General features: G+C 36.5%; 1 protein-coding gene across 2 annotated transcripts in view; it reads right to left on the bottom strand.

Moving 5' to 3' along the window:
- SAMHD1 (SAM and HD domain containing deoxynucleoside triphosphate triphosphohydrolase 1) overlaps positions 1 to 20,830 on the bottom strand; it is a 64,120-nt gene that overhangs the window by 16,585 nt on the left and 26,705 nt on the right. For both annotated transcript variants that reach the window (XM_059897075.1, XM_059897074.1), the window contains exons 5-11: positions 19,167 to 19,282; positions 17,315 to 17,385; positions 13,031 to 13,189; positions 11,787 to 11,887; positions 11,507 to 11,615; positions 10,593 to 10,684; positions 9,094 to 9,209 (exon numbers count right to left, since the gene is read on the bottom strand). In XM_059897075.1, coding sequence (XP_059753058.1) covers positions 9,094 to 9,209; positions 10,593 to 10,684; positions 11,507 to 11,615; positions 11,787 to 11,887; positions 13,031 to 13,189; positions 17,315 to 17,385; positions 19,167 to 19,282 — 764 coding nt within the window. The remainder of the gene's footprint in view (positions 1 to 9,093; positions 9,210 to 10,592; positions 10,685 to 11,506; positions 11,616 to 11,786; positions 11,888 to 13,030; positions 13,190 to 17,314; positions 17,386 to 19,166; positions 19,283 to 20,830) is intronic.

Genomic DNA, 20,830 nt, shown 5'->3' with positions numbered 1-20,830 from the left:
AGAAATGCTTTTCCCCATGACAGAATCTCACTTCCTGAAGGCCTGTCTAATCCCTGAGGTTCATCTCAAAAGGCACCTGATTGTGAAACCTTCCCTAATTCTTCCAAACCAGAGATGTAATTCCTCTTTGAACCCCATGGAACTCAACTGATACTCTTCTTATGCCTTTCATCTTATTCTACCAGGTACAGGTTTTGGGGTGGACTTATATTTTCATTTCTGTTGGCTAAATGGGTAAAAGAAGGATTACTGGATCACAGGATACATATATGTTTAAAAGAAAATGCTCAACTTTTCCCAAGTGGCTGTACCACCTGCATTCCCACCAGCCATGTATGAGAGTTCTATTTGTTCTATGTACATATTTTCAGAAGAGTCATCTACAAAAGTAAACTGCTTGTCTATTAAATTTAATGACTAAAATATCACTAAAATAGTGTAAACAACATTCAACTTGGGAGTCAGAAGACTTGGTTTGAGTTCAGCTTTGCCATCTTTTAGGATAAGCTACTTTCCCTCATTTGGCCTGTTTCCTCATTTGAGGGGTTTTAAGCGGATGATCTCTAAGGTTCTTTTGAATTTAACATTCTAAGACCTCAATTTAATTAAGGGATTTGGGGGTAGGGTCTTGCAGGGGAAGGGAGGGAAGGGGTAAGGTCCACCTATTGCTTAGGAATATTGCGGGATAAAGACCAAGGTTTAGCATTGGTATTTACTAAATGTATTAGGATTTAGAAAATGGTTACCTAAGACAGTGGTCATAACATTTGCAATGCTTAAGATAGCTACATCCAGATAAGCTGAAACATCCATCAGAAATAGAAATTTAGGAAGCAGAGAGAACAGATAAAGAAACAGCATATTCATACGATACACTACTACTCAGCAATAAAAAGGAATGAACTACCAGTACATGCAATCTGGATAAATCTGAAATACATAATGCTGAGTGAAAGAAACCTTATACAGAAGAATACATACGGTATGATTCCATTGCTATAAAAGTCTAGCACAGGCAAATAGTGGTTGCTTCTCAGGGTGAGGGAGGGACCGGAATTGACTGGGACGGGGCATGAGGGAATTTTCTAAGGAGAAGATAAGGTTCTGTGTCCTGCATTTGTTTAGCAAATGTTACACTTAAAATTTTTGCATTTATACAAATTGCATGTAACTTTTACATCAAAAGAAAAAAATCTATAAACAATTAGTGAACTTTAGTTAATCTGTATGCTGAAGGAGTTAGGGTAAAGTATACTGATGTCTGAAATTTATTTTAAAATGTATCAAACTTTAGATAGATTAATAAATGGATAGAGGGATGGTAGGTAATAAATATGTGATACAGCAAGTCCAGTAAATGCTAGAATTTAGGTGGTGAGTATACAGGTTTTAACTGTAAAATTCTTTCAACACTGCTGTATATTTTCAACACTTACCCCCAAAATGTGAAAAAACATTCTAAAAAATTTGAAAATAAGAAGTGGAGATTTGCGACTGCCCTGGTGGCACAGTGGATAAGACTCCGAGCTCCCAGTGAAGGGGTCCCGGGTTCGATCCCTGGTCAGGGAACTAGATCCCACATGCATGCCGCAAATAAGGAGCCCGCCTGCCACAACTAAGACCTGGTGCAACCAAATAAATAAATAAATAACTAAAAGCAAATTGATTTAAAAAAAGAAGTGGAGATTTTTAAAATAAAGATAAGGTGAGTTGCTTTTGGAAATGCAGCAAGAGTAAGGAAGGCTCTCACATGGTCCTATTCCTTCAAGGTCATGTAGTTAAGGAGAATAAGGATTATATGACTGCTCAGAATCATATGCAAGAAAAGTACAATGATCCCTGTCTCAAATGATGAAAGCTGGAAAGGCTATATGCTTGTTCTCCAATACACTGGCAGATAAAGCACAAAAATGTAACTTAATTTCTTGTCTGCGATTTTTGACATTGTTATAACATCCAAGTATGTGATCAGTGAACTCATCTCACCGAATGGGGTAAAAACCAGTTTGGGTGTTGTAGAACTTTCATGGTGAGCAAGAGCTATGTATAGTCATGAGCACTTAAGACCTCATTAAAATGTATGATATTTTAATGGTTTGTCAGTTAACCCCAAAGTGTATAAAATGCAGAATTCATTTCTTTTCACCAAAAGATAATTTAAATGTAATATAATGTTACAGGATGAATGGTTGGGACTGGTCTGTGAGGAAAACTGAAGATGATTTTTTTAAAACACAGCATCATTTGCTTCATTATGAGCAAAAGTTAAAGATAAATATCCAGGGAGGTGCCTTCAAGATGGCGGAGGAATAAGATGTGGAGATCACCTTCCTCCCCACAAATACAACAAAACTACATCTACATGTGGAACAACTCCTACAGAACACCTACTGAACACTGGCAGAGGACTTCAGATTTCCCAAAAGGCAAGAAACTCCCCACATACCTGGCTGTGTGGCTGACAGGGTCTGGTGCTCTGGCTGGGTGTCAGGCCTGAGCCTCTGAGGTGGGAGAGCCAAGTTCAGGACAGTGGTCCAGCAGAGACCTCCTGGCCCCACGTAATATCAAATGGCAAAACCTCTCCCAGAGATCTCCATCTCAGCGGTAAGACCCAGCTCCACCCAACGACCAGCAAGCTACAGTGATGGATACCCTATGCCAAACAACTAGCAAGACAGGAACACAACCCCACCCATTAGCAGAGAGGCTGCCTAAAATCATAATAAGGTCACAGACACCCCAAAACACACCATCGGATGTGGTCCTGCCCACCAGAAAGACAAGATCCAGCCTCATCCACTAGAACACTGGCACCAGTCCACTTCACCAGGAAGCCTACACAACCCACTGAACCAACCTTACTCACTGGGAGCAGACAGCAAAAACAACGGGAACTACGAACCTGCAGCCTGTGAAAAAGAGACCGCAAACACAGTAACTTAAGCAAAATGAGAAGACAGAGAAATACACAGCAGATGAAGAAGCAAGGTAAAAACCCACCAGACCAAACAAATGAAGAGGAAATGCGCAGTCTACCTGAAAAAGAATTCAGAGTAATGATAGCACAGATGATCCAAAATCTTGGGAACAGAATGGAGAAAATACAAGAAACTTTTAACAAGGACCTAAAAGAACTAAAGAGCAAACAAACAATGATGAACAACACAATAAATGAAATTAAAAATTCTCTAGAAGGAATCAATAGCAGAATAACTGAGGCAGAAGAACGGATGAGTGACCTGGAAGATAAAATAGTTGAAATAACTACCACAGAGCAGAATAAAGAAAAAGGAATGAAAAGAATTAAGGACAATCTCAGAGACCTCTGGGACAACATTAAATGCACCAACATTCAAATTATAGGGGTCCCAGAAGAAGAAGAGAAAAAGAAAGGGACTGAGAAAATATTTGAAGAGATTATAGTTGAAAACTTCCCTAATATGGGTAAGCAAATAGTCAATCAAGTCCAGGAAGCACAGAGAGTCCCATACAGGATAAATCCAAGGAGAAACACTCCAAGACACATATTAATCAAACGATCAAAAATTAAATACAAAGAAAAATATTAAAAGCAGCAAGGGAAAAGCAACAAATAACATACAAGGGAATCCCCATAAGGTTAACAGCTGATCTTTCAGCAGAAACTCTGCAAGTCGGAAGGGAGGCAGGACATATTTAAAGTGATGAAAGGGAAAAACCTACAACCAAGATTACTCTACCCAGCAAGGTTCTCATTCAGATTCGATGGAGAAGTTAAAACCTTTACAGACAAGCAAGAGCTAAGAGAATTCAGCACCACCAAACCAGCTTTACAACAAATGCTAAAGGAACTTCCCTAAGCAGGAAACACAAGAGAAGGAAAAGACCTACAATAACAAACCCAAAACAATTAAGAAAATGGTCATAGGAACATACATATCAATAGCTACTTTAAATGTAAATGGATTAAATGCTCCAACCACAAGACACAGACTGGCTGAATGGATACAAAAACATAACCCATATATATGCTGTCTACAAGAGACCCACTTCAGACCTACAGACACATACAGACTGAAAGTGAGGGGATGGAAAAAGATATTCCGTGCAAATGGAAATCAAAAGAAAGCTGGAGTAGCAATTCTCCCATCAGATAAAATAGACTTTAAAATAAAGATTATCACAAGAGACAAAGAAGAACACTACATAATGATCAAGGGATCAATCCAAGAAGAAGATATAACAATTGTAAATATTTATGCACTCAACACAGGAGCACCTCAATACATAAGGCAAATGCTAACAGCCATAAAAGGGGAAATTGACAGCAACACAATAATAGTAGGGGACTTTAACACCCCACTTTCACCAATAGACAGATCATCCAAAATGAAAATAAATAAGGAAACACAAGCTTTAAATGATACATTAAAAAAGATGGACTTAATTGAAATTTATAGGACATCCCACTCCAAAACAACAGAATACACTTTCTTCTCAAGTGCTCATGGAACATTCTCCAGGATAGATCATATCTTGGGTCACAAATCAAGCCTTGCTAAATTTAAGAAAATTGAAATTGTATCAAGTATCTTTTCCGACCACAACGCTATGAGACTAGATATCAATTACAGGAAAAAATCTGTAAAAAATACAAACACATGGAGGCTAAACAATATACTGCTAAATAACCAAGAGATCACTGAAGAAATCAAAGAGGTAATCAAAAAATACCTAGAAGCAAATGACAATGAAAACACGATGACCCAAAACCTATGGGATGCAGCAAAAGCAGTTCTAAGAGGAAAGTTTATAGCAATACAATCCTACCTCAAGAAACAAGAAACACCTCAAATAAACAACCTAACCTTACACCTAAAGTAAGTAGAGAAAGAAGAACAAACAAAACCCAAAGTTAGCAGAAGGAAAGAAATCATAAAGATCAGATCAGAAATAAAGGAAATAGAAATGAAGGAAACGATAGCAAAGATCAATAAAACTAAAAGCTGGTTCTTTCAGAAGATAAACAAAATTGATAAACCATTAGCCAGACTCATCAAGAAAAAAAGGGAGAAGACTCAAATCAATAGAATTAGAAATGAAAAAGGAGAAGTAACAACCGACACTGCAGAAATACAAAGGATCATGAGAGATTATTACAAGCAACTATATGCCAATAAAATGGACAACGTGGAAGAAATGGACAAACTCTTAGAAAAGCACAACCTTCTGAGACTGAACCAGGAAAAAACAGAAAATATAAACAGACCAATCACAAGCACTGAAATTGAAACTGTGATTAAAAATCTTCCAACAAACAAAAGCCCAGGACCAGATGGCTTCACAGGCAAATTCTATCAAACGTTTAGAGAAGAGCTAACACCCATACTTCTCAAACTCTTCCAAAATATAGCAAAGGGAGGAACACTCCCAAACTCATTCTACAAGGCCACTGTCACCCTGATACCAAAACCAGACAAAGATGTCACAAAAAAAGAAAACTACAGGCCAATATCACTGATGAACATAGATGAAAAAATTCTCAACAAAATACTAGCAAACAGAATCCAACAGCACATTAAAAGGATCATACACCATGATCAAGTGGGGTTTATCCCAGGAATGCAAGGATTCTTCAATATATGCAAATCAATCAATGTGATAAACCATATTAACAAATTGAAGGAGAAAAACCATATGATCATCTCAATAGATGCAGAAAAAGCTTTTGACAAAATTCAACACTTATGATAAAAACCCTCCAGAGAGTAGGCATAAAGGGAACTTACCTCAACATAATAAAGGTCATATATGACAAACCCACAGCCAACATCATTCTCAATGGTGAAAAACTGAAACCATTTTCACTAAGATCAGGAACAGGACAAGGTTGCCCACTCTCACCATTATTCAACATAGTTTTGGAAGTTTTAGCCACGGCAATCAGAGAAGAAAAAGAAATAAAAGGAATCCAAATTGGAAAAGAAGAACTAAAACTGTCACTCTTTGCAGATGACATGACATACATAGAGAATCCTAAAGATGCTACCAGAAAACTACTAGAGCTAATCAATGAATTTGGTAAAGTAGCAGGATACAAAATTAATGCACAGAAATCTCTTGCATTCCTATACACTAATGATGAAAAATCTGAAAGAGAAATTAAGGAAACGCTCCCATTTACCACTGCAACAAAAAGAATAAAATACCTAGGAATAAACCTACCTAAGGAGACAAAAGACCTGTATGCAGAAAACTATAAGACACTGATGAAAGAAATTAAAGATGATACAAACTGATGGAGAGATATATCATGTTCGTGAATTGGAAGAATCAATATTGTGAAAATGACTATACTACCCAAAGCAATCTACAGATTCAATGCAATCCCTATCAAACTACCAATGGCACTTTTCACAGAACTAGAACAAAAAATTTCACAATTCATATGGAAACACAAAAGACCCCGAATAGCCAAAGCACTCTTGAGAACAAAAAACGGAGCTGGAGGAATCAGGCTCCCTGACTTCAGACTATACTACAAAGCTACAGTAATGAAGACAGTATGGTACTGGCACAAAAACAGAAATATAGATCAGTGTAACAGGATAGAAAGCCCAGAGATAAACCCACGCACATATGGTCACCTTATCTTTGATAAAGGAGGCAAGAATATACAATGGAGAAAAGACAGCCTCTTCAATAAGTGGTGCTGGGAAAACTGGACAGCTACATGTAAAAGAATGAAATTAGAACACTCCCTAACACCATACACAAAAATAAACTCAAAATGGATTAAAGACCTAAATGTAAGGCCAGACACTATAAAACTCTTAGAGGAAAACATAGGCAGAACACTCCATGATATAAATGACAGCAAGATCCTTTCTGACCCACCTCCCAGAGTAATGGAAATAAAAACAAAAATAAACAAATGGGACCTAATGAAACTTAAAAGCTTTTGCATAGCAAAGGAAACTATAAACAAGACGAAAAGACAACCCTCAGAATGGGAGAAGATATTTGCAAACGAATCAATGGACAAAGGATTAATCTCCAAAATATATAAACAGCTCATGCAGCTGAATATTAAAAAAACAAACAACCCAATCCAAAAATGGGCAGAAGACCTAAATAGACATTTCTCCAAAGAAGACATACAGATTGTCAACAAACACATGAAATGACACTCAACATCACTAATCATTAGAGACATGTAAATCAAAACTACAATGAGGTATCACCTCACACCAGTCAGAATGGTCATCATCAAAAAATCTACAAACAATAAATGCTGGAGAGGGTGTGGAGAAAAGGGAACCCTCTTGCACTGTTGGTGGGAATGTAAATTGATACAGCCGCTATGGAGAACAGTATGGAGGTTCCTAAAAAACTAAAAATAGAACTACCATATGACCCAGCAATCCCACTACTGGGCATATACCCTGAGAAAACCATAATTCAAAAAGAGTCATGTACCACAATGTTCACTGCAGCCCTATTTACCATAGCCAGGACACGGAAGCAAACTAAGTGTCCATTGACAGATGAATGGATAAAGAAGATATGGCACATATATACAATGGAATATTACTCAGCTGTCAAAGAAACAAAATTGAGTTATTTGTAGTAAGGTGGATGGACCGAGAGTCTGTCATACAGAGTGAAGTAAGTCAGAAAGAGAAAAACAAATACTGTATGCTAACACATATATATGGGATCTTAAAAAAAAAAAAAAAAAAGGTTCTGAAGAACCTAGGGGCAGGACAGGAATAAAGACGCAGACATAGAGAATGGACTTGAGGACACAGGGAGGGGGAAGGGTAAGCTGGGACAAAGTGAGAGAGTGGCATGGACTTATATACACTACCAAATGTAAAATAGCTAGCTAGTGGGAAGCAGCCACATAGCACAGGGAGATCAGCTCGGTGCTTTGTGACCACCTAGAGGGGTGGGATAGGGAGGGTGGGAAGGAGATGCAAGAGGGAGGAGATATGGGGACATATGTATATGTATAGCTGATTCACTTTGTTATACAGAAGAAACTAACACACCATTGTAAAGCAATTATACTCCAATAAAGATGTTCAAATAAATAAATAAATAAATAAATATCCACAGCTTGCTCACATTGTCTTATAATCTCTTCCTCCATTCCTATCCACACAACAATGGGAGACTAGTATACCTGCTATGATGTTATTAAAACAAAACACAGAAACAATTTAGATACATTATCCCCTATAAGTAACTTTGTCATCAATCCAACCCAGATTAATTAACAAGCAAAAAGCAAACTCACTTGTCACATTATAAACTGTAAGTACTGATGTACAGTGTTCTCAGTGTACACAGACATTTGATACCGGGAATCACCATTTCACTTCCAATCTTTGGTTTAGCTATGATTGGAAAATGACTAAAAATTTACAAGTGTAATGGGGACTCTCTATGTTATATGTATATGTTGTTTTTAGTTAAGCAGAGACAGTTTTAGGATTTGCAACTAAGAACTCTGACTGGTACACGCTTTTTGGTTTACCTCTTTTGCTTTACTGATCTTTATTTCTCAGTCTACACTCTCCCACATTGAAGAATCAGCTGCAACCCCTCACCTCTCTTCCTTCACACCCTAAGCCGCAGAGTTTGTTTCTGCTGACGTGAGGGGAAATGTTTCTCACATCCTGTGTTTTGCAACAAAGATCATGTTAAAAGGGCAAGTCAGAAAAAAAAAAAAAAAAGGCAAGTCAGCTTTTTGATACTGGTATGGTATTAGTCCAGCTGTATTATAAGTTAAATAATAATTAATATTGAGTACTTATGTGCCAAGTACTATTCTAGGTGCTATATGCCTCATTGAAGCATCACAACAAAACTATATGCTAGGTGTCATTACTCCCATTTTAGATGAGGAAACTAAGGTTCAGAGAGGTTAAATAACTTTATCAAGGTTACCCTGTTAGTACAAAGCAGAGATAAAACTCAAATCCAAGAGTATACAATCACTTTAGAAGCTAAATACATTGGAATGTTTGGAAAATAACTCATCTGCAATCCAGGGAAAGCTTATACTTTATCTGAGATGGACCACCTATGTTACCTTCTAGTCCTTACCTGTCAGCTTAGTGAAGGCTTCCATGTCATCAATTGCTGTAGAAATGTGATACTTTTTTCCTTCAGAACCTGTTATCTCTATGTAAGGGTCTGCTTTGAGGAAGGCATCTGTAATCCTAAAGATCATTTTATAAACATTTATGTTTATGAGAAAATTTGAATATTTGCTTTATGCCTTGCTTAAAGTTAAGGAAATCTTTCTACTTTAGGGAAATAAAATCTTGAGACACAATGTTCTAAAGACAACTGCTTCTCAGACTTACAGATATAGAGAACAAACTAGTGGTTATCAGTGGGGAGAGGGAAGTGGGGAGGGGCAATATAGGGGTAGGGGATTAAGAGGTATAAACTATTAGGTATAAAATAAGCTACAAGGATATATTGTACAATGAGGAATACAACTAATATTTTATAATAGCTATAAATGGAATACAACCTTTAAAAGCTGTGAATCACTATATTGTACACCTGCAACTTATAATTTTTTAAAAAGCCAGAAAAAAAACACAACTGCTTCTCAATCATGCTAAATAAATCCATGGTGATTTGTGAACTACTACATTTACTGTGTTCCAGGCATTATAACAGAGCTTTAAATACATCATCTTATTTAATCTTTCCAACTATAAGATAGGTGTAATCAGCCTCAATTTTACAGATGTAGAAATTAAGGAATTTTCATTTAATCAAGTTAGGAAGAAGCGGTACCAGGCTTTGTACCTACATCTCTCTGATTCTCCACATTAAAAACAAAGAAAACAACAAAATCTCTTACCAAAGTGACAACCATACAAATAGGAGAAAGAATTCTAACTAGTGTGCTCATGAGAAAAGATGAGGAAAAAAGTAGAAAAGAAGGTAAATTTTCTCAACACAAATGTTAAACATGAACATGAAAGGCTTAAAATAAATCAATTTAAAACTATTTTAGAGACATGGAATTAACTTGACTCACACCCAACTTTTGGTAATTCCTCATGGGGTCTTTGAGTCACACAGAGACCTGGCTGTACTTTTCTGCTTTGGTTCTGACTGGATCGGGGAGAAGAGGTGAAATTCCTGTAGGTTTTACTATTTGCTACTAATTTTGATAATTGACAGGGTAAGGAGAGACAGTAATCTTAATCTTTAAAATTCATTTTTATCATTAATTTCAGAATATCAATTATCCATGTCCCACCTCTCACCTCCATGACTAATATCTGGTACCTAAGCGACTACCTGTGCAGAGGTCTAAGCCATCCCAGTGTGGCCTCCTTCCTGCCTAGCCTAAACCCCATCTTCTGCTTGAATCTATCCTCTTTACCCACTTTCCTCCTCACCTCTAACGAAGTTCACTTTATGCTAGTTTTTGTTTTATTTGTTTAAGGGAACCATTTTAGGTTTGTTCACTTAAAATTCACTTGAATTTACCTAGAAATCTCAACTTGACCCAAGTATGATACTCTAGCAAAGCATCATGGAAAATTTTATAGGGAAATAACAATCGAATTTCTTACATTGTATCAATGATGTTGCCAACTTTGTGTTGATAAGCTCTGCGATGCAAGGAGTTGCGTGTGTGGAACATGTCATACAGGTTTCCAACCTCCTGCAGAAGAATGTGGAACAATGTAGGATCAGATTAGGTTCCCTTGTTAGCAGACAAGTATATAAGTCAAGGAAAAGGGATGGTGGCATAAAAGAAGACTAGGCACAGGGGCTACTTCATTAAAACCCCTGAGCCCACTAAGAAAGAGCAAGGCAGATTCATAAAACTACTAATGTGCAACTTTTGTTCTTAGTAAACCAAAATCTACTGAGTGTTTTAACTCAGTGACACATTCTGTTTTAGGCATCTTAAATATATTCTTTAAATTTCCCAATACCTCTAGAAATTAGGTATTATTATTCTTATAGTCTTCATTCTCAAAAGAAAGACCTTCTATAGTATAATACTGTAATATTCTTTAGTTACATGATTCTAACCTAGCAGGGGACCTAATGATTTTAGGATTTTAACTACCATGAAACACATAATATAGTGATTAAGGATAATACTCAAGCCAAACTTCCTGGATTGAAATTCCAGTTCTGCCATTAATTGTATGTCTTCTCTGTGCTTCAACTTGCTCATCTGTTAAATGGGATAATAACAGTATCTATTCCATAGGGTGGATGAGGATTGAGTTAATCCCTCTAAAGCACTTACAACAGTGCCTAGAACAACATTCAAAAAATGTCTATCGTAATTTTATTATTATTTAACAATGCAGTAGAAGTGAAAAGAGCCTTAAGATACTTCCAAATGCTAAGCATGAAGTAAAGAGATTGATAATTTACCAGGTAGTGATTTTTCCAAATTAGTTAAAGGTTATTTCTAGATTTCACACTAGGAACTATACCTTCCTCGTTGTTCTCTGACATAGCTTACCTTTTCTCTAGTACAAATGTGCTTCCTATCATCTACCTCACAGACACGGGCAAACTTAATAAAGCGCTTGTAATCAAAATTATTTTGAATTCCAAGATGATGGCAGTCCCTAGAAAGATTCCAAAGCAGAGAAATGAAATATTTCAACAAAGGAAACTGTACCTTAAATATCAACACTAAAGTTATACAAGAATTTTATTTTGTTTATTTAAATAAAAATTGTATATATTTAAAGTATATAAGGATTTTAACCAACTTTTCTGAAGTGTTCAATGCATACCTGGCAAAATAATCCCATTTGTCCACATCAATGCCATTTCTTTTATTGGCCACTATCTCATAAAGGAAGCTTTTTTCTTTAGGACGTCCTTTATACAGCCACTGCAAGACAAGAAAACCCACTGAAAGTTTTAGGATAGGAGCCAAATCTATTTGTAAGCAAAGCAAAGCAACTGTATTACTCTGAAAAGTATAAACAGATATTTGAACGGGAAGGTTAGGTAAGTGAGAAGGTTCTACTCATTCCTTCTTCCATTTAATTCCTAAATTAGTAGAAAAGGGAAAAGAAATGCTAAAGTGTGATACCCTGTTAATACTAAACCTTGTGCCTTCGGAAGGATCCTAACTCTGTTACACTTCCCATAACCAACAAGTTTTCTTGTTTTCTTCGTTTAAAATTTTTTTAAAAATATAAGATCTAATTATGAACTAGTAAGAATGTTCCTTATATTCTAATGCTTAAATTCAGGCATGAAAATAGTATTGTCTTTCAAAGTAGCCACACATCTAGTCTAAATGATATGCACCATTCAACGAATTTTTGGAACTCTGTTTTTTGTTTGTTTGGGTTTTTTTTGGCGGCGCTGTGTGGCACTGTGTGGCCCGTGGGATCCTAGTTCCCCAACCAGGGACAGAACCCGGGCCCTCAGCAGTGAAAGCGTCACAGTCCTAACCACTGGACTGCCAGGGAATTCCCAGGAGCTCTGTTTTTTGGAAATAGGATATTTGCTATAAAATCCACCTCTTTATCTTATGCCTTACAAGTAGCTTTGTATATTTTAAGGAAAAAAACTTTAAAAACCACAAAGGGAAATTCTTTTTTCTAAGCAAAATAAAAAGAAAAAAGATCAAAAAGGAAACAAAACATATTTCCCTCTGAACTAATTCAACTTTTTTCTAGGTCTTCACATATCTAAATATTTCAAATATGCTAATTTTAATGAATAAACAAGACACATACTTTTACATTTTCCAAACTAAGTTACTTTAGGCTTCTATATAAAATACTGCATACATATTCATTTTAATTTGGGGGATAACTTCTGAAGAACTCAGTTAAGAGCTGGAAGAACTATATAAGTCTTTTATTTTTTGCATTAAACAGTAGAAATGTATCACATATTTTATCATTTAGTCTCTCTAAGATAGCCAAATGTCACCTCTTCAAATAGATCTGAAGGAATCAAGCAGAGAGACTAGATGAAAGGAACCAGTCAGTTCAAATTAAGTTGTACACAAACTTACCTTCGAAGAATCTTTGACAGGTGATTCAGGTGGTCCTGTAATTTGTTCCTTGATAAACCAAATATCTTCTTCAGGGATGAGACCATAGTGTTCCATGACATCTCTGAGTCCGTTAGAATTAACTAGGTGCTCAAACATCATAACTGAGCCCTGTTCATGCTGGGAAAAGTCAGCACAGTATGGTCTGTTGTAGACTCTAGTCCATCAGAGACCCCTGATTATTTAAATTACTCTTGGCTCCAAGTAATTCAGAGATAAGGTTCTAATGCATGTTAATTATCAAGTTTTCAACTACAATCTTACAGATATTTTAAAAAATCTGTCAAATTTGTCTATATTGGGACTCCCCTGGTGGTCCAGTGGTTAAGAATCCTCCTTCCAGTGCAGGGGATGCAGGTTCTATCTGCGGTCAGGGAACTAAGATCCCACATGCTGTGGGGCAACTAAGCCTGTGCGCTCTAGAGCCTGCGTGCCACAACTGGAGAGCCCGCGAGCTGCAATGAAGAGCCCGTGCACTGCAATGAAAGATCCCACATGCTGCAACGAAGACCCAATGCAGCCAAATAAATAAATAAATACCAGATGGGACTGGAAAAAAAAAACTGTCTGTATTTTACCAGTCTATAAACCTTTACAAACCAGGTTCATCATTATTACATAAATATATTTAATGAGATATAATCATTTATAATACATAAGTATTGTACAGTACAACTGAATATTACCAGATCATAAAGATAGAAATAGCTTTTTTTTTTTTTTCTGAGATGTACCACGTGCAGAATCTTAGTTCCCGGACCAGGGATTGAACCCAGGCCCCAGCAGTGAAAGAGCTGAGTCCTAACCACTGGACCGCCAGGGAATTCCCAATAGAATACCATTTTAATGAATATCACTATAAAATTTAGTTGTATTGTTTCCATCTACTGATAAAAAGGGGTAATTCCAAACTTGCCAGTAAAAACAAAAATGTCTCAGAGCCCTGAAGTCAAGATCTGGGCTGGAATCTCAAATTAGACTCATTTTACTCATCTGTCTCTGCTTGCTCATTTATAATCATTATAAAGATCAAATGGCTCCCTGGAGGGAGACATCTGCCCTATCACAGGTCTTAGCAAAAACAAACTCAAGAAACATGAAAACAAAACCCTGAATGGTCCTATATCTATTTTTTAATTGAATCAAGATACATATTAATTACATAGAGGAAAAACAGTAAGTTTATGAAATTTGGCAGCCATTGCCTTAATCAGGTGATTGAAGTTAATATTACCAGTAATGGCTTAAAAAGACCTTATGTGACTCTGATGGGATACACTAAGGTCACAACGTGGCATTCTGCCAAAAACAGATAGTCTGACAGTATGAGGAAACCGAAAACCGAAACTCAAAGTGAGGGGCAATCCACAAAATAATCTACCTGTATACTTCAAAAAATGACAAGGTCATGAGAGATAAAGACGGAAGAATTGTTGCAGATCAAAAGAAACTAAAGAGGGGCTTCCCTGGTGGCGCAGTGGTTGAGAATCTGCCTACCAATGCAGGGGACACGGGTTTGAGCCCTGGTCTGGGAAGATCCCACATGTCGCGGAGCAACTAGGCCCATGAGCCACAACTACTGAGCCTGCGCTCCGCAACAAGAGAGGCCGCAATAGTGAGAGGCCCGCGCACCGCGATGAAGAGTGGCCCCCGCTTGCCACAACTAGAGAAGGCCCTTGCACAGAAACGAAGACCCAACACAGCCATAAATAAATAACTTAAAAAAAAAAAAAAAAAAAGAAACTAAAGAGAAATGGCAACTAAGGGTAATGTATGATGAATCAGGACCAAAAATGGTTTTCTTTCCCCTTTTCTATATGGACAGTTGTTGAAATTTGATAGAAGGTCTGTAAATTAGATAATAGTACTGTATCAATAATAATTTCCTGATTTTAATAAATGTACTGAGGCTATGTAAGAGAATGTTCTTGATTTTAGGAAATACCCACTGAAGCTTTAGGAATAAAGGGGCATGCCTACAACATACTTTCAAATGGTTCAGAAAAAAACTTATACATACAGAAAAATTCAAGTTCCACAAAGATAGCACAGACAATAATAACTAAAATTATAAGCAACTTAGAAGTAAATATAATAAAAGATGTATAAAACCTTTATGGAGAAAATTACAACATTTATAATAGAAGAGCAAAAGGCCAAAGATACCTAATAAAAGAAACAGCTGTCCTACCAGCTATCAAGACTTATTATAAAGAAGTAACAATTATGAAAAGTGTGGAATGGAACAGAATCCAGAAAGATTCATCATTACGGAAAGTTAAAAAAATGTTGGGGTTGGTATCACAGAATCAGTGGGGACAGTGGTAGAGCGTTTGACTGCAGATCATTGGTGAAATTCAATAAACAATTATCCATATTAAAAAAGAAATCAGATTTCTACCACACATATGCAGAGAAATAAATTCCCATGAGGTAAGGACTTACACGTTAAAGGCAAAATATTTAAAGAAAAAGACTTGGGAATGGCTGAGTAGATCCTATTTAAATCGACCTTGTTGAAAACAACTATTAACTCTGGACAACTTCCTGAAGGTATTGGATTACGACCAAAAGCAGGCAGATGTTAGAGGGAAATAAACACTTGGAAGAGGAAGGCAATGGGCAGTATTCCAGTTCTTTTATGGCTTTTAGCCTGAGGGAGGCCCTAAGGCTGCAGAACTGGAGAGAAACTATCCATCTTATCAGGTTGAAGAACCAGAATACTTCATCAAAATTTAAAATTTTTGTTTCTCAAAAGCCACCTTCATTAAAGAAATGAATTGGTAAGTCAGAGACTGGGGTGGGGACGGGGACTATATTCACAATACATGTATCTGACTATATATATAATTACTCAAATGGATAACTAAAAGGCAATCATTCAAATTTTTTAAATGGGTAAATGGAAAAACTCTTCACAAAAGATGATTTACCAGTGACAAAGTACAGGAAATGGTACTCAACATACCACAGAGGATACCAAAAAAAAAAAAAAAATCCTATAAGAAACCATTTCACACTCATTAGAAAGAATAATTTAAAAAACTAAATGTTGGTGAGGCTATGGAACAACAGGCACTCTCATACTGCTGGCAGAGTGTAAAATGGGAAATGTCTGGTAGTTGCTTTATAAAGTTAAGTATCCATCTACTTGATGACCCAGCAATTCTACTCCTAGGTAAGGAGAAATGAACCTAAGACAAATGAAAACATTTTCCATAAAAATCGTGTACAGTAACATGCATAGCATCCTTATTCGTAACAGCCAAAACACTGAAAACAACCCAAATTCTACAAAAGGAGAAAAAATAAACAAATCGTAACTTATTCTTACAATGGAATACTACCTCAGCAATGAGCAGGGACCGACAACTGATGCATGACACACCAACGAATCTCAAAATCATTACGTTGAGTGAATAAGAGCAAGATACAAAAGAGTACCTATTATAGGATTCTACTCTTATCAATTCTAAGACAGGCAAAACTAATCTGTTTATAAAAATCAGAAGGTGATGGTGGGAGGGAGATGTAGGAACTGACTGAAAAGGGTCACAAAGGAATTTTCCAGGAAGATGAAAACATTCTTTATCTCAACTTGGGTAGTGGCTACATGGATGTATACATTTGTCAAAACTCACTGAACTGTACACTTAAGATCGGTACAACATATTGTATATGAATTACCTTTAAAGAGAGAGAGAAAAAATAGTGGTTGACGTGTAAGAAGTGTTCAATATGTATTAATACCTTTTTCTACTCCAAATATATAGTGTGGCCAAAAATAGGAGTTGACCTAACTTTACTTCTCAAACATTGATTCCAAAAATACGGCTCAGTCACCTGCAAATCTGTAAGTATAAAATGAACTTAGCTGGTATTAGTTACTTCATGGTCATACAAAATGAGTCAAAGCCAGAGTCAGCCTTTTATTTTTTATTTTATACTAGTATGATAGAGTAGAAAGAGCATTAAATTAGCAGCTAGGAAACCTGGTTTTCTAGTGCTGGCTTTATCATTTAACAACTTTGTGATTTTTGGTGCATCAATACACCTCTATGAGTTTCAAGTTTCTTTATACTTACAAAAATGGAGATAATGATTTCCTCCTTAGAGATTACTGTGAGGATCAAATGAAAGCATTATATATAAACACTCTGAAAAACTGTAAAAGGAAGAATACTTTAACACAGCAGTCACTGCTTAGTCTTTATTTTATTGACTATTAAATATGTGAATACATACCGTCCATTTCACATCTGGGCGAGCAAGTGGAATAAATCTTCCATCGAACATATGAGAAAATGGCCCATGACCTTAAAAACAAAAGCAGCCTTAGAACAAGAAAAATGTTTGTAAATTGGTAAAAAGTAAATCTTTTTAGTTAAAACTTGAATATCAATAGAAATTAATAATCTATAAATACATCACAAAAAGGAACAAATCCTTCCTTCCTATTTTCCAAAACAAGAGAACAGGAAGCAGAACAATACAGGAAAGTAAGCTCTCCATTGAGGGGTCTCTGAGTCACCAGAGTTTACATAAATCTGATGAAAGGACAGTTTTGTGTAACTAAAGGAATGTTAATGACAAAAACTTTTGGCTTCTTCAGATTATATATTGTTAGTGTTAGAACAGTAGTTTTAAGAAAATCCACTAGGGTTAGGAAGAAAATATTAGAACTTTATTACTCTCAACCTTTAAAAACATCTATTTTTATGTAAATTTTATAATGTACGTAATTTACTTTATAATAAATATACACATATCAGGGTTTATCTTGGGTTTTTACTGATGATATGGGCAATCAAAAGTGGAGATCACTACTTTATCTTATTCATAAGTGATCTTAACATTCCACAACATCTAGTAATATGAAACTTTGCCGGGGCACAACTCTGGAATTATCAGAATTTCTGAAGGAGTTACAGTTGGCCCTCTGCATCCGCAGATTCAATCAACCTCGGACAAAAAAATATTCAGAAAAAAAAATTCCAGAAAGTTCCAAAAAGCAAAACTTGAATTTGCCAAGCTTGCTGGCAACTATTTACATATAGTTTACATTGTATTAGTATTATAAGTAATCTAGAATTGATTTAAAGTACATGGGAGGATGTGTGCGGGTTATATGCAAATTTTATATAAGGGGCTTGAGCATTCAGGATTTTGGGGTTTTTTTTTTTTTGTACCCGCAGGGGGTCCTGCAACAAATCCCCTACCCTCTTCCCTGACAGATGGGAGAGGGAGCCTACCTGGACCAGCCCTGGGCCTTTTTGCATGTTGCAGTCTGTACACAAAGGCTTGTTACTACAGAGCTCAGACTCCTAGGAACTGGCAGAAGTTTCCCAATGATTCCCTCTCAAAATACCAAAAATCTGTTAAATTTGTGATCTAGGGCTGATACTGGTCCTACTGAAATCTCCAAGGGGACATGCTGAAGAGAGTGCCCTATGCCTTTAAGTATCTGGCTACTGAAACCTCCCTTTCCCTGCAATGAGGGCACACGCAAACTCTTAGGATCCTCCAACAGGTAGGAATAAATTACAAGGATAGGGGAAAAAACTCCTGTGATAAAAGAGAACAGTCCTTTTTCTCTTTCTTTGACCATGGAAAGGGATGATATTCTTCTACTTGGATTTAAGTGGCCCAAGACCTCACATGAGCCAGGGAAGAAAAGGAGTTCTCTAAATCTGTTGTTAATCTGTTAGAGCAGATTATGTATTCTAGGTGTGAGAAGAACAGATTTGACAAATTATCTAAAGGAAAATGGCAATTTTATTTCGACCAAGATAAAGGAAAAGTCAAATTCACATCATCCAACACACAGTAGTCAGAAAAAAATCACTATCAGAAAGTCCTTTCATATAACCTGCAACAAAGATGTTTAACATGGGAAATTCACTGAAAGACTACAAAAAAAAAAAATAGCAATGCTTTGGGCTTATGAACCATTCTAGAAAGAAGCAATGGCACATTTAATGTTAACTGAAGAATTAAAACACAACTTTCATATTCTCCTAGTTAGTTGGATTTTTTAATTTCAAAGAGAGGTACCATGTGGTTTTACATTAGAACTCTGGCTCTTTGAACTGCTTACCGAGATCATGACAAAGACCAGCGATCTGAACACAGAGCATATCTCGTTCACTTATCTGCAGCTCTGGTTGTTTTTCACTCAGTTCACGAACTAGACGTCCTGCTAGATACCCTACGCTGCAGAGCGGAAAAAACAAAACAAAAATGAAAGAGTTACTCTTCTGTTTGAAAGATGAGCGACTGTTAAGATTTGTATTTGTCCTTGATAAATCCTTAAGGAGGCTGTGAATTAGACTTTGGGTGAAGGAGCCTTCCCAGCAGTTTGAGTGTAAAAAGCCCTCTTTTTCCCTTTTTGTTTCAGAGTCTACCTGATTGAGCTAGCTAATTAGGCTCAGTCTCAGGTCATTGTAGGCTGTATTACATTTCTGATTTGTAGAGATTTGCAAGACAAAGACAGTTGCTTTTAATTCCCCAAAGAACTGCTCTGCTGCCTAAATGATTTTAAAAGATTGATTTGCCCAACTACATTTTCTTTAATTTGATTATTATTAGCTTCTGAATATTAGCCCCTAGTTTTACATTATATTGTGTGGGTTCAGGTAACCTTACTGGGTTTTTTGTTTTTTGTATATTTAAATTAATATTTTCTGAGGGGCAGATTTACATACCCTGTCTTATAATACCAGGCAGGGGAAGCATTCCTCAGTGAGACATAATGACTACACACAATATAGTGAGGCAAAAGAGATATAAACATCTTATATTAAGCCCACTTAAATATACCTACTTTTATAAACTGTCATCTCAATTCAATCAACTCTTACACCTTTAACTTTAGCCTCCATTAGGACCCCATCAACAAGCTGTGGTCTTACAAGGAGTCCTAGAAAGTTTCCTTTTTATTCTCTGGCTATTTTATCTATTTTTGTATAAAGGCTCTGGGGTCTCCAGGGAGGGGTTGAGCCAAGGGACACAGGCCTTTTTAAAAAATCTTTAACTTGATTAATTGGCCTGTTGCCCCAAACAATTGTTCAACTGTTGATCACGTATCTCAGTGTAATTTTCTTCCAGCCTTTTAAATATGTGTGTGTGTTTGTGTGTGTGTGCATGTGTGTGTGTATTAAACTGGGGTAAATAGAATGGACTTCCTCGGGGCCCTTAATGTTGGGGACCAATAAGATGTCCCCTTGGCCCATCCAACCTTACATAGTGTTGTATAAAAACCTTTGTTTTAATCTCATTACCATCCATTTTATTTATCCAATTTCTTAATAACCATCTAAAGATTTTTATCCTGCTGGGACAAGTCCCTTTAAAATTTCCACCTTCTTGGGAAGCAGTCTCTTAACTTTCCCCTCAGCTTTTTTTCCCTATTAACCAACCCAATTAACATTAATTAACCTAATGTTTTTATTAGCATCTGTAAGGCCCATTGAGGGTAACCCTAGAGACTACAAATAAGGCTTCCCAAACTGGTTTATTTTTGTCTTTTTTAAACTAAGGGAGTTCTGAAATTGGGTCATTTGTAGAGACGGGGATGGATCTAGAGACTGTCATACAGAGTGAAGTAAGTCAGAAAGAGAAAAACAAATACCGTATGCTAACACATATATGTGGAACCTAGAAAAATGGTACAGATGAACCGGTTTGCAGGGCAGAAATTGAGACACAGATGTAGAGAACAAACTTACGGTCACCAAGGGGGGAAAGTGGCGGGGGTGGGGT

This window comes from Balaenoptera ricei, chromosome 15 (assembly GCF_028023285.1).
Source record: "Balaenoptera ricei isolate mBalRic1 chromosome 15, mBalRic1.hap2, whole genome shotgun sequence".
Taxonomy (NCBI): Eukaryota; Metazoa; Chordata; class Mammalia; order Artiodactyla; family Balaenopteridae; genus Balaenoptera; species Balaenoptera ricei.
The sequence above is the reverse complement of the archived record's forward strand: the minus strand, read 5'-3'. Positions and strand labels throughout refer to the sequence as shown.